The 11,839-nt window shown below is 58.4% G+C and overlaps 2 protein-coding genes across 3 annotated transcripts in view; both read left to right on the top strand.

Moving 5' to 3' along the window:
• The window catches only part of LOC147091636 (uncharacterized), an 81,484-nt gene that overhangs the window by 68,155 nt on the left and 1,490 nt on the right, over window positions 1-11,839 (top strand). Inside the window, exon 3 of the mRNA XM_085976622.1 lies at window positions 11,260-11,837. Coding sequence (XP_085832748.1) covers window positions 11,260-11,837 — 578 coding nt within the window. The remainder of the gene's footprint in view (window positions 1-11,259; window positions 11,838-11,839) is intronic.
• Window positions 461-11,839, top strand: part of LOC147091630 (uncharacterized) — a 262,438-nt gene continuing 251,059 nt past the window's right edge. Inside the window, exons 1-2 of one of the 2 annotated variants that reach the window (XM_085976850.1) lie at window positions 461-670; window positions 928-1,092. The gene's annotated coding sequence lies outside the window, so the exon portion shown is untranslated. The other variant, XM_085976847.1, reaches the window with a different exon arrangement.

Below are 11,839 nucleotides of genomic sequence, written 5' to 3'. Positions count from 1 at the left end.
AGAGAGAAAGGGAGCGACACTGCGCCTGCGCGGGAGGGAAGTGGTGCGGCACGGCGCCTGCGCGGGATAGAGAAAGGAAGCGGCACTGCGCCTGCGCGGAAGAGCGTTGTCGCAGGAACGCATCAGTATCGCTCCCAGTGCTGGGAGGACAACATCGGAACATATTAATATCCGATGTAGTCCTCCCACCACTGGGAGCGATACTGATGCATTTCTGCGACGTCGCTCTTCCGCGCAGGCGCAGTGCCGCTTCCTTGCTCTCTCCCGCGCAGGCGCAGAGCCGCTCCCTTTGTCTCCCGCGCAGGCGCAATGCCGCTCCTTGCACTCCCGCGCAGGCGCAGTGTGGCTCCCTTACTCTGTTCCGCGCAGGCGCAGTGCCGCTCCCTTTCGCTCCCTCTACTGCGCAGGCGCCGTGCAGCTCCCTTTTCTCTCCCGCGCAGGCGCAGTGCTGCTCCCTTTCTCTCTCTCTCTCTCTCTCTCACGCGCAGGCGCAGTGCCGCGCGGCGCGGGTTGATCTGTGAGTGAGGGTCAAAAACAGGCTGGTTGCCCGGGTTACAGGGCCCGCTCTCTGACTGAGAGAATTCGGCTCCATTCAGCACCCGGCCCACCAGCGGCTGCTCAGCCCCGAGTTTAGATCACAGCGAGGGAGGGTCACAGGGTCACCGCTCCGGTAAGTAACTCCGCACAGAAAATGGCGCATTTCCGCCCAGAGCAGTGAAAATGGGGGAGTCTCAGGAGGCCGGAAATTTACAGTGAGGAAAATCTCCAAACTAAGCACACAGTCCTCGAACTGGGGATCTGAGGAAAGGGACAAAATCAAACTAATACTCGGCCTTGAAATTGAATTATTAGTAAGCAGATTAAAATCTACATTACATTATTTCACGCTCTCAATATTGTTCTTATTTTCTGCTTTGCCACAATTAGATCTCCCGGTGAATGATGGTGTGATTGAGGAAGGTGCTCAGCTCAAAGTAAACAGGGATTGTAGACTGAGGAACAACAGCAGGTGAACCAGCACAGGATTGTGAGCACCAACCGGAGAGAACCCTTCCGATTCAAAGAGCTTCCAGAGATCGACTGGGGAGCAAGGTCAGATAAAGTCCCATTGACTCAGATACACAGTGGTCCTGGAGATGGACCGGGGAGAAAGGTCAGAGAGAGTCCCATTGACTCAGATACACACTGGTCCTGGAGATGGACGCTCCCGCACTCGCCCCCCGACCCTCCCGCGGTCGGCCCCCCGAATCTCCCGCACGCGCCCCCTGACCCTCCCGCACTCGTCCTTTGACCTTCCCGCGCTCGCCCCCCGACCCTCCCGCGGTCGGCCCCCCGACTCTCCCGCACGCGCCCCCTGACCCTCCCGCACTCGTCCTTTGACCTTCCCGCACTCGCCTTTGACCTTCCCGCACTCGCCCCCGACCCCCCCGCACTCGCCCCCGACCCGCCCGCACTCGCCCCCGACCCCCTCGCACTCGCCCCCGACCCTCCCGCACTCGCCCCCGACCCCCCCGCACTCGCCCCCCGACCCTCCCGCGCTCGCCCCCGACCCCCCCGCGCTCGCCCCCCGACCCTCCCGCACTCGCCCCCCCGACCCTCCCACGCTCCCCCCGACCCTCCCGCACTCGCCCCCGGACCCTCCCGCGCTCGCCCTCCCGACCCTCCCGCGCTCGCCCTCCCGACCCTCCCGCACTCACCCCCCGACCCTCCCACGCTCGCCCCCCGACCCTCCCGCGCTCGCCCCCCCGACCCTCCCGCGCTCGCCCCCCCCGACCCTCCCGCGCTCGCCCACCGACCCTCCCGCGCTCGCCCTCCCGACCCTCCCGCACTCGCCCCCCCGACCCTCCCGCACTCGCCCCCCCGACCCTCCCGCACTCGCCCCCCCGACCCTCCCGCACTCGCCCCCCCGACCCTCCCGCACTCGCCCCCCCGACCCTCCCGCACTCGCCCCCCCGACCCTCCCGCACTCGCCCCCCCGACCCTCCCGCACTCGCCCCCCCGACCCTCCCGCACTCGCCCCCCCGACCCTCCCGCGCTCGCCCGCCGACCCTCCCGCGCTCGCCCTCCCGACCCTCCCGCGCTCGCCCCCCCGACCCTCCCGCGCTCGCCCCCCCGACCCTCCCGCTCTCGCCCCCCCGACCCTCCCGCGCTCGCCCCCCCGACCCTCCCGCGCTCGCCCCCCCGACCCTCCCGCGCTCGCCCCCCGACCCTCCCGCGCTCGCCCCCCCGACCCTCCCGCGCTCGCCCCCCCGACCCTCCCGCGCTCGCCCCCCCGACCCTCCCGCGCTCGCCCCCCCGACCCTCCCGCGCTCGCCCCCCCGACCCTCCCGCGCTCGCCCCCCCGACCCTCCCGCGCTCGCCCCCCCCGACCCTCCCGCGCTCGCCCCCCCCGACCCTCCCGCGCTCGCCCCCCCCGACCCTCCCGCGCTCGCCCCCCCCGACCCTCCCGCGCTCGCCCCCCCCGACCCTCCCGCGCTCGCCCCCCCGACCCTCCCGCGCTCGCCCCCCCCGACCCTCCCGCGCTCGCCCCCCCCGACCCTCCCGCGCTCGCCCCCCCCGACCCTCCCGCGCTCGCCCCCGGACCCTCCCACGCTCGCCCCCCAGACCCTCCCGCGCTCGCCCCTCCGACCCTCCCGCGCTCGCCCCCCGACCCACCCGCGCTCGCCCCCCCCCCCACGCTCGCCCCCCCCGACCCTCCCACGCTCCCCCCGACCCTCCCGCGCGCCCCCCGGACTCTCCCGCACTCGCCCTTCCGACCCTCACGCACTCGCCCCCCGGCCCTCCCGCGCTCGCCCCCCGGCCCTCCCGCGCTCGCCCCCCGACCCTCCCGCGCTCGCCCCCCGACCCTCCCGCGCTCGCCCCCGACCCTCCCGCGCTCGCCCCCCGACCCTCCCGCGCTCCCCCCGACCCTCCCGCGCTCGCCCCCCGACCCTCCCGCGCTCGCCCCCGACCCTCCCGCGCTCGCCCCCCCGACCCTCCCGCGCTCGCCCCCCCGACCCTCCCGCGCTCGCCCTCCCGACCCTCCCGCGCTCGCCACCCCGACCCTCCCGCGCTCGCCCCAGACCCTCCCGCGCTCGCCCTCCCGACCCTCCCGCGCGCCCCCGACTCTCCCGCACTCGCCCTCCCGACCCTCCCACGCTCACCCTCCCGCGCTCCCCCCGACCCTCCCGCGCGCCCCCCTGACTCTCCCGCACTCGCCCTCCCGACCCTCCCGCACTCGCCCCCCGACCCTCCCACGCTCCCCCCGACCCTCCCGCACTCGCCCCCCGACCCTCCCACGCTCCCCCCGACCCTCCCACACTCGCCCTCCCGACCCTCCCGCACTCGCCCCCCGACCCTCCCGCGCGCCCCCCTGACTCTCCCGCACTCGCCCTCCCGACCCTCTCACGCTCACCCTCCCGACCCTCCCACGCTCACCCTCCCGACCCTCCCGCGCGCCCCCCTGACTCTCCCGCACTCGCCCCCCGACCCTCCCACGCTCCCCCGACCCTCCCGCGCTCGCCCCCCGACCCTCCCACGCTCCCCCCGACTCTCACGCACTCGCCCCCCGACCCTCCCGCACTCGCCTCCCGCACTCGCCCCCCTGACCCTCCCACGCTCGCCCCCCGACTCTCCCGCACTCGCCCTCCCGCGCTCGCCCACCGACCCCCCCACGCTCGCCCTCCCGACCCTCCCACGCTCGCCCTCACGACCCTCCCGCACTCGCCCCCCTGACCCTCCCACGCTCGCCCCCCGACCCTCCCACGCTCGCCCCCCGACTCTCCCGCACTCGCCCCCCTGACCCTCCCACGCTCGCCCCTGACCCTCCCACGCTCGCCCCCCCGACTCTCCCGCACTCGCCCTCCCGCGCTCGCCCACCGACCCCCCCACGCTCGCCCTCCCGACCCTCCCACGCTCGCCCTCACGACCCTCCCGCACTCGCCCCCCTGACCCTCCCACGCTCGCCCCCCGACTCTCCCGCACTCGCCACACCGACCCTCCCACGCTCGCCCCCTGACCCTCCCGCACTCGCCCCCCTGACCCTCCCGCACTCGCCCCCCGACCCTCCCGCACTCGCCCCCCGACCCTCCCGCACTCGCCCCCCTGACCCTCCCACGCTCGCCCCCCGACCCTCCCGCACTCGCCCCCCTGACCCTCCCACGCTCGCCCCCCGACCCTCCCGCACTCGCCCCCCGACCCTCCCGCACTCGCCCCCCTGACCCTCCCACGCTCGCCCCCCGACCCTCCCGCGCTCACCCCCGACCCTCCCGCGCTCACCCCCCGACCCTCCCACGCTCACCCCCCGACCCTCCCACGCTCACCCCCCGACCCTCCCACACTCGCCCCCCCGACCCTCCCGCTCTCGCCCCCCGACCCTCCCTCGCTCGCCCTGATGGGGCTCTTCTCAAGTAAACCAAGCGTTGCAATAAAACACCCCCAGAATTAAGGCCCTGCTCCTGGGGAAGGTGCTCAGGCCCAAGGAACCGGTTCAAGCGAACATAGTCAGGGTCAAGGCCCTGCTCCTGGGGAAGGTGATCAGGCCACAGGAACCGGTGCAAGTGAAGCGACTCCTTCTCCCGGAGAATTATTAAATGGGAATACTCCAAGAGTTGACCAAAAATCATGTTAGTAATATTAATCAAAGAGTCAATTATTGCTGTAAGGAGGGATGATACCTTAGCAGGTTCCTCTAATGAGGCCATATGGGTAGAACTTAAAACCAAAAAGGGGGCAAGCACTTTGCTGGGATTGTACTATAAGCCCCCAAACAGTAACGGGGAGATAGAGGAACAGATATGTAGGCAAATCTCAGAAGTGTAGAAATAATAGGGTAATAATTGTTGGGGATTTCAACTTCCCCAATATTAACTGGGATAGTCAGAGTGTGAAAGGCTTAGAGGGTGTGGAATTCTTAAAGTGCATCCAGGAGAGCTTTTTCAGCCAACATGTAGAAAGTCCTACAAGAGAGGGGGCGGTACTGGACCTAATTCGAGGGAATGTAGCAGGGCAAGTGGTAGAAGCGTTAGTAGGAGAGCATTTTGGTGACAGTGACCATAATTCGGTGAGATTTAAAGTAGTTATGGAAAAGGACAAAGATGGACCGGAAATAAAGGTTCTAAATTGGGTAAGGCCGATTTTAATATGATAAGGCAGGATCTGGCCAAAGTGGACTGGGATCAGCTACTTGTAGGAAAATCCACATCAGAGCAGTCGGAGTCTTTCAGAAAGGAAATAGAGAGAGTACAATGCCAACATGTTCCCGTAAAGGTCAAGGGTGGGACAAACAAGCCCAGGGAACCCTGGATGTCAAGGGATATACAAAAATGGATTAGGAAAAAAAGGAAGGCTTTTGGCAGATACAAAGGACTAAAAATAGTGGAAGCACTGGAGGAGTATAGAAAGTGCAGGGGGGTTCTTAAAAAAGAAATTAGGAGAACGAAGAAGGGTCATGAAAAAACACTGGCGGGCAAAATAAAGGAAAATCCCAAGGTGTTTTATTTGTATATTAAGGGCAAGAGGATAACCAGGGAAAGAGTAGAGCCCATTAGGGACCAAAGTGGCAATCTGTGTGTAGAGCCAGGAGATGTAGGTGAGGTTTTAAATTAATATTTTGCAACTGTGTTCACTATGGAGAAGGACGATGCAGGCATATAAATCAGGCAGGGGGATTGTGATATACTTGAACAAATTAGTATTGAGAGGGAGGAGGTACTAGTGGTTTTAGCGGGCTTAAAAGTGGATAAACTCCCAGGCCCAGACGAGATGTATCCCAGCCTGCTGTGTGAGGCAAGGGAGGAGATTGCAGGGGCTCTGACACAAATTTTCAGAACCTCTCTGGCCACAGGGGAGGTGCCAGAGGACTGGAGAACAGCTAATGTAGCACCATTATTCAAGAAGGGTAGTAGTAGGGATAAACCAGGGAATTACAGGCCAGTGAGCCAAACATCAGTGGTAGGGAAATTATTGGAAAAAATTCTGAGGTACAGAATTAGTCTCCACTTGGAGAGGCAAGGATTAATCAAGGATAGTCAGCATGGCTTTGTCAGGGGGAGATCATGTCTAACCAATTTGATTGAATTTTTCGATGGGGGTGACTAGGTGTGTGGATGAGGGCAGTCCAGTTGATGTAGTCTACATGGACTTCAGTAAGGCTTTTGACAAAGTCCCACATGGGAGACTGCTCAAGCAGGTAAGAGCCCATGGGATCCAGGGCAATTTGGCACATTGGATCCTAAATTGGCTTAGTGGCAGGAGGCAGAGGGTGATGGTCGAAGGTTGTTTTTGTGACTGGAAGCCTGTGTCCAGTGGTGTACCACAGGGTCTGGGTCCTTTGCTGTTTGTAGTGTACATTAATGATTTAGATATGAACGTAGGAGGTATGATCAGTAAGTTCGCAGATGACACGAAAATTGGTGGAGTGGTAAATAGCGAGGAGGGAAGCCTCAGGCTACAGGAGAATATAGACGGGTTGGTTAGATGGGCAGCACAGTGGCAAATGGAATTTATCCCTGAAAAGTGTGAGGTGATGCATTTTGGGAGGACTAACAAGGGAATACACAATGAATGGTAGAACCCTAGGAAGGACAGAGGATCAGAGGGACCTTGGTGTGCATGTACATAGATCCCTGAGGGCAGCAGGACAGCTGGATAAGGTGGTTAAGAAGGCATATGGGATACTTATATTCTATGCATTGGCTAATGAAGGCAAGAGCAGGAAGGTTATGATGGAGCTGTACAAAACGCTAGTTAGGCCACAGCTGGAATACTGTGTGCAGTTCTGGTTGCCACACTATAGGAAGGATGTGATTGCATTGGAGAGGGTGCAGAGGAGATTCACCAGGATGTTACCTGGGCTGGAGCGTTTCAGCTATGAAGAGAGACTGGACAGGCTGGGGTTGTTTTCCTTAGAGCAGAAAAGGCTGAGGGGGGACCTGATTGAGGTGTACAAATTATGAGGGGCATAGATAGGGTAGATAGAAAGGAACTTCTCCCCTTAGTAGAGGGGTCAATAACCAGGGGGCATAGTTTCAAGGTAAGGGGCAGGAGGTTTAGAGGGGATTTGAGGAAAAGCTTTTTCACCCAGAGGGTGGTTGGAATCTGGAACTCACTGCCTGAAAGGGTGGTAGAGGCATTAAATCCTCACAACATTCAAAAAGCATTTAGATGAGCACTTGAAACGCCATAGCATACAAGGCTACGGACCAAGTGCTGGAAAATGGGATTAGAATAGACAGGGCTTGATGGCCGGCGCGGACACGATGGGCCGAAGGGCCCCTTTCTGTGCTGTATAAATCTATGACTCTATGGTAGCACTCTTGCCTCTGAGGCATAAGGTTGTGGGTTCAAGTCCCACTCCAGAGACTTGAGCACAAAAATTCAGGCTGACACTCCAGTGCAGTACTGAGGCACTGTCAGCGGTGGCGTCTTTCGGATGAGACATTAAACTGAGGCCCTGTCTGCTCTCTCAGGTGGATGTAAAAGATCCCATGACACTATTTTGAGAAAGAAAGACTTGCATTTATATCGTGCTTTCATGACCAGCAGACGTCTTGAAGTGCTTTACAGCCAATGAAGTACTTTTGAGGTGTAGTCACTGTTGTAATGTGGGAAAGAGCAGGGGAAATATCCCCGGTGTCCTAGCCAATGTTTATCCCTCAATCAATGTAACAAAAGGATAATAGCAAAATACTGTGGATGCTGGAAATCTGAAATAACAACAGGAAATGCTGGAAACACTCAGCAGGCCAGGCAGCATCCGTAGAGAGAGAAACAGAGTTAACAAAAAGATAGGTTATCTGGTCATTATCACATTGCTGTTTGTGGGAGCTTGCTGTGTGCTATTTGACTGCCGCATTTCCTACATTACAACAGTGACTACACTTCAAAAGTACTTCATTGGCTGTAAAGCACTTTGGGACGTCCGGTGGTGGTGAAAGGCGCTATAGAAATGCAAGTCTTTCTTCACTGGTCTCTCCAGCGACCTCTTCTGGCTGATGGTTGATTGACAGACGATAGTCCGCGCATGCGCACAGGGAGCGACGGTTTGGACAGAGTCGGGCACAGCGACCCCTCCCGGTCACCAAGGGCAACAACCGCGCATGCCCAGAGGACACCAAACACCCTCCCACACTCGGAGCTGCGTCTGCGCACTCAGATCCTGCCGGATGGAGTCGGCGTGGGCCATTCCGGGGAAAGGCCTTGGTGTCGGGTCCAGAGTCGCGATCGGTGACGCAAAGTGAGCTTTCTCCGCTCCGATTGGGTGGAGAATCGCGCGGGGTGGGGGGGGGAGGGGTGGATCGGGAGAGAATAAAGAGAAATAGAAAACCTGAGAGTCCGCGAGGTCCGGGACTGAGCGGCGTCAGTTGGACGGAGCACGTGATCTCGGGGACACGTGACCCAGCCCAGGGCCTGATTGACGGGAGCTTCCGACCAATAGGGAGTGAGTGGGGCGGAGCTGGAGGAGCGAGCCGGCGATGGGTCCTCCTACCAATCGGGGAGTCCGAGGGGCGGGACTAGCGCCGGTAGATTGTCTGATCCGCAGGGCAGCGAGTTTCTCCAGTCCCTTGTTCAGGGCCCGGGGCCAGGGGAGGCTGTGGGCCTTTATTCCCCTCATTGGACACAAGGCTCTTTGGCTCACAACACACTGGCTCAGGTTTTAATAGAGACTTTTTAAATTCATCAATAAAAGCAGATAAACCCCATGCTTCTGTGGAACAAACTTTCTAATATTTTATAGAATCATAGAATGGTTACAGCACAGAAGGAGGCCATTCGGCCCGTCGAGCCCGTGCCGGCTCTCTGCAAGACCACTTCAGCTAGTCCCACTCCCCGCCCTTTCCCCGTAACCCTGCAAATTTCTTTACTTCAGGCACTTAATCCAATTCCCTTTTGAAAGCTGTGATTGAATCTGCCTCCACCACCCTTTCAGGCAGTGCATTCCAGATCCTAACCACTCGCTGCATAAAAAAGTTTTTCCTCATGTCACCTTTGGTTCTTCTGCCAATCACCTTAAATCTGTGTCCTCTGGTTCTCGACCCTTCCACCAAACAGTTTCTCTCTATCTACTCTCTCCTGACCCCTCGTGATTTTGAACACCTCTATCAAATCTCCTCTCTACCTTCTCTGCTCTAAGGAGAACCACCTCAGTTTCTCCAGTCCATCCACGTAACTGAAGTCCCTCATCCCTGGAACCATTCTTGTAAATCTTTTCTGCACCATCTCTAAGGCCTTCACATCCTTCATAAAGTGCAGGGCCCAGAATTGGACACAATACTCCAGTTGAGGCCGAACCAGTGTATTATAAAGGTTCATCATAACCTCCTTGCTTTTGGACTCTATGCCTCTATTTATAAAGCCCAGGATCCCGCACGCTTTTTTAACCACTTGCTCAACCTGCCCTGCCTCCTTCAATGATTTGTGCACACATACCCCCAGGTCTCTCTGTTCATGCACACATTTTAGACTTATACCCTTTAGTTTATATTGCCTCTCCTCATTCTTCCTACCAGAATATATCAGTTCGCACTTTTCTGCGTTAAATTTCATCTCCCATGTGTCCGTCCATTCCACCAGCCTGTCTATGTCCTCTTGAAGTCTATCACTATCCTCCTCACTGTTCACTATACTTCCAAGTTTTGTGTCATCTACAAATTTTGAAACTGCCCTGTACACCCAAGTCTAAATCATTAATATATATCAAGAAAAGCAGTGGTCCTAGTACCGACCCCTGGGGAACACCACTGTACCTTCCTCCAGTCTGGAAAAACAACCGTTCGCCACTACTCTCTGTTTTCTGTCACTTTGCCAATTTCGTATCCATGCTGCCACTGTCCCTTTTATTCCATGGCCTTCAACTTTGCTGGCAAGCCTATTATGTGGCACTTGTCGAACGCCTTTTGGAAATCCATGTACACCATGTCAACCGCATTCCCCTCATCAATCAACCCTCTCTGTTACCTCATCAAAAAACTCGATCAGAATCAGAGCAGCTGGGCCCGGCGGACGTGCAGCCAGGGCCCCGACACCAGGAAACCCAGGGTGCAGCGCCTCCCCCATCCGAGCCGCCGCTTCCCGGTTTCTTCAGCCGGTTCCACTGAGTCCAACTCGGGAAAAGGACAGGAGCCAGGCTCCCAGAATGGCCCGCGGCCCCGGGGAGCATGCACAATCTCAGCAGGTAAATCAGTGCATTGGATAGAGCGGTTTCTGGGGCGCGGGGAATTGTGGGTGCTGCGGCCGCCATTAGTCAGCAGCTGTCGGGAAGAGTTTTATTGCAGGCTGGCGGAAGGTAGGTCCCTGGCCGCCTGTGTAGGTCTTTTTGTTGCTTCAGTTTGAGCTGGAGTGGAGATTGTAGAGAAGCTGCTGGGTTTAACCCCCAGTACTTCTGAGCCCAGGAGGACCCAACAATTTCCAATGTGAGACTGTCAAGGGAGGTGGATTTTGGGGGAGATTAGGTTGTTACACAGACACTGTCCGCACAATGTAAAAGAGTATTGTTTTCGGAAGAAGTATTTCTGTACAGGCTTTTAATCCATTTCACATATACAGATTTGTTTTAATTCATTCTTGCAATGTGGGTGTCACTCGCAAGAGCAGCAAATATTGCCAATTCCCAGTTGCCAATTGAGAAGGGGGTGGTGAGTCGCCTTCTTGAACTGCTGCAGTCCGTGTGGTGAAGGTACTCCCACATTGTTCGGTAAGGAGTTCCAGGATTTTGACCCAGTAATGATGAATATGTCTAAGTCAGGATGGTGTGTGACATGGAGGGGAACTTGGAGGTGATGGTGCTCCCATACAACAGCTGCCCTTGTCCTTCTAGGTGGTGGAGGTTGCGGGTTTTGGAGGTTCAAAGTTCTGGTCGAGTTGCAGATGTATAAAGTTCCTTTCCTTCGCCCCCTCCCACCTCTCTCTCTCTCTCCTCCCATAGAGGCCAGAGTTGTGTGTAGGCCCAGACCAGGTGGCGGATTCCCTTCCCTGAAGGGCATTAGTGAACCAGTTGGGTTTTTATGACAATCCGGCAGCTTTCATGATCACTTTTTTCTAGTGCCGGCCTCACAATTGACCAGATTCATTGAGCTCAATTTCACAACCTGCCTTTGTTTTCTAGTGGGTTGCCTCTCACGCTCCCTGTTTTAAATTAATTTTACAGGGCACTGGAAGGGGACGATTTGCAGACAGGAAACTCAAACCAAACATCACTTCAAGATCTGACAGAGTCACTCAACTCATCGGATCTGAGTATCATCGGCCTCTGAACATGGAAGCAAAAAGCACCGTTTACAGCGGGGAGAAACCGTACACGTGTTCTGTGTGTGGACGAGGCTTCAGCCAACCCTCTGGCCTATCGAGACACAAGCGCATTCACACCGGGGAGAGGCCATTCACCTGCTCTGAGTGTGGGAAGGGATTCACTCAGTCAGTCACCCTACTGAGACACCAGCGAGTTCACACCGGGGCGAGGCCATTTACCTGCGCTGTGTGTGGGAAGGGATTCACTCAGTCAGCCACCCTACTGAGACACCAGCGAGTTCACACTGGCGAGAGGCCATTCACCTGCTCTGAGTGTGGGAAGGGATTCACTCAGTCATCTGACCTTCAGACACACCAGCACACTCACACTGGGGAGAGACCGTTTACCTGCGCTGTGTGTGGGAAGGGATTCACTCAGTCAGGCACCCTACTGACACACCAGCGAGTTCACACTGGGGAGAGGCCATTCACCTGCTCTGAGTGTGGGAAGGGATTCCATCTGTCATCCAAGCTGCTGAGACACCAGCGAGTTCACACTGACGAGAGACCTTTTAAATGCTCGGACTGTGGGAAGTGCTATAAAAGTTCCTGGGAACTGACATGCCATCAACGT

Source organism: Somniosus microcephalus, unplaced genomic scaffold, assembly GCF_052327205.1.
Source record: "Somniosus microcephalus isolate GS21.2 unplaced genomic scaffold, FLI_Smic_1.0 unresolved_chr3, whole genome shotgun sequence".
NCBI lineage: Eukaryota > Metazoa > Chordata > Chondrichthyes > Squaliformes > Somniosidae > Somniosus > Somniosus microcephalus.
The sequence above is the reverse complement of the archived record's forward strand: the minus strand, read 5'-3'. Positions and strand labels throughout refer to the sequence as shown.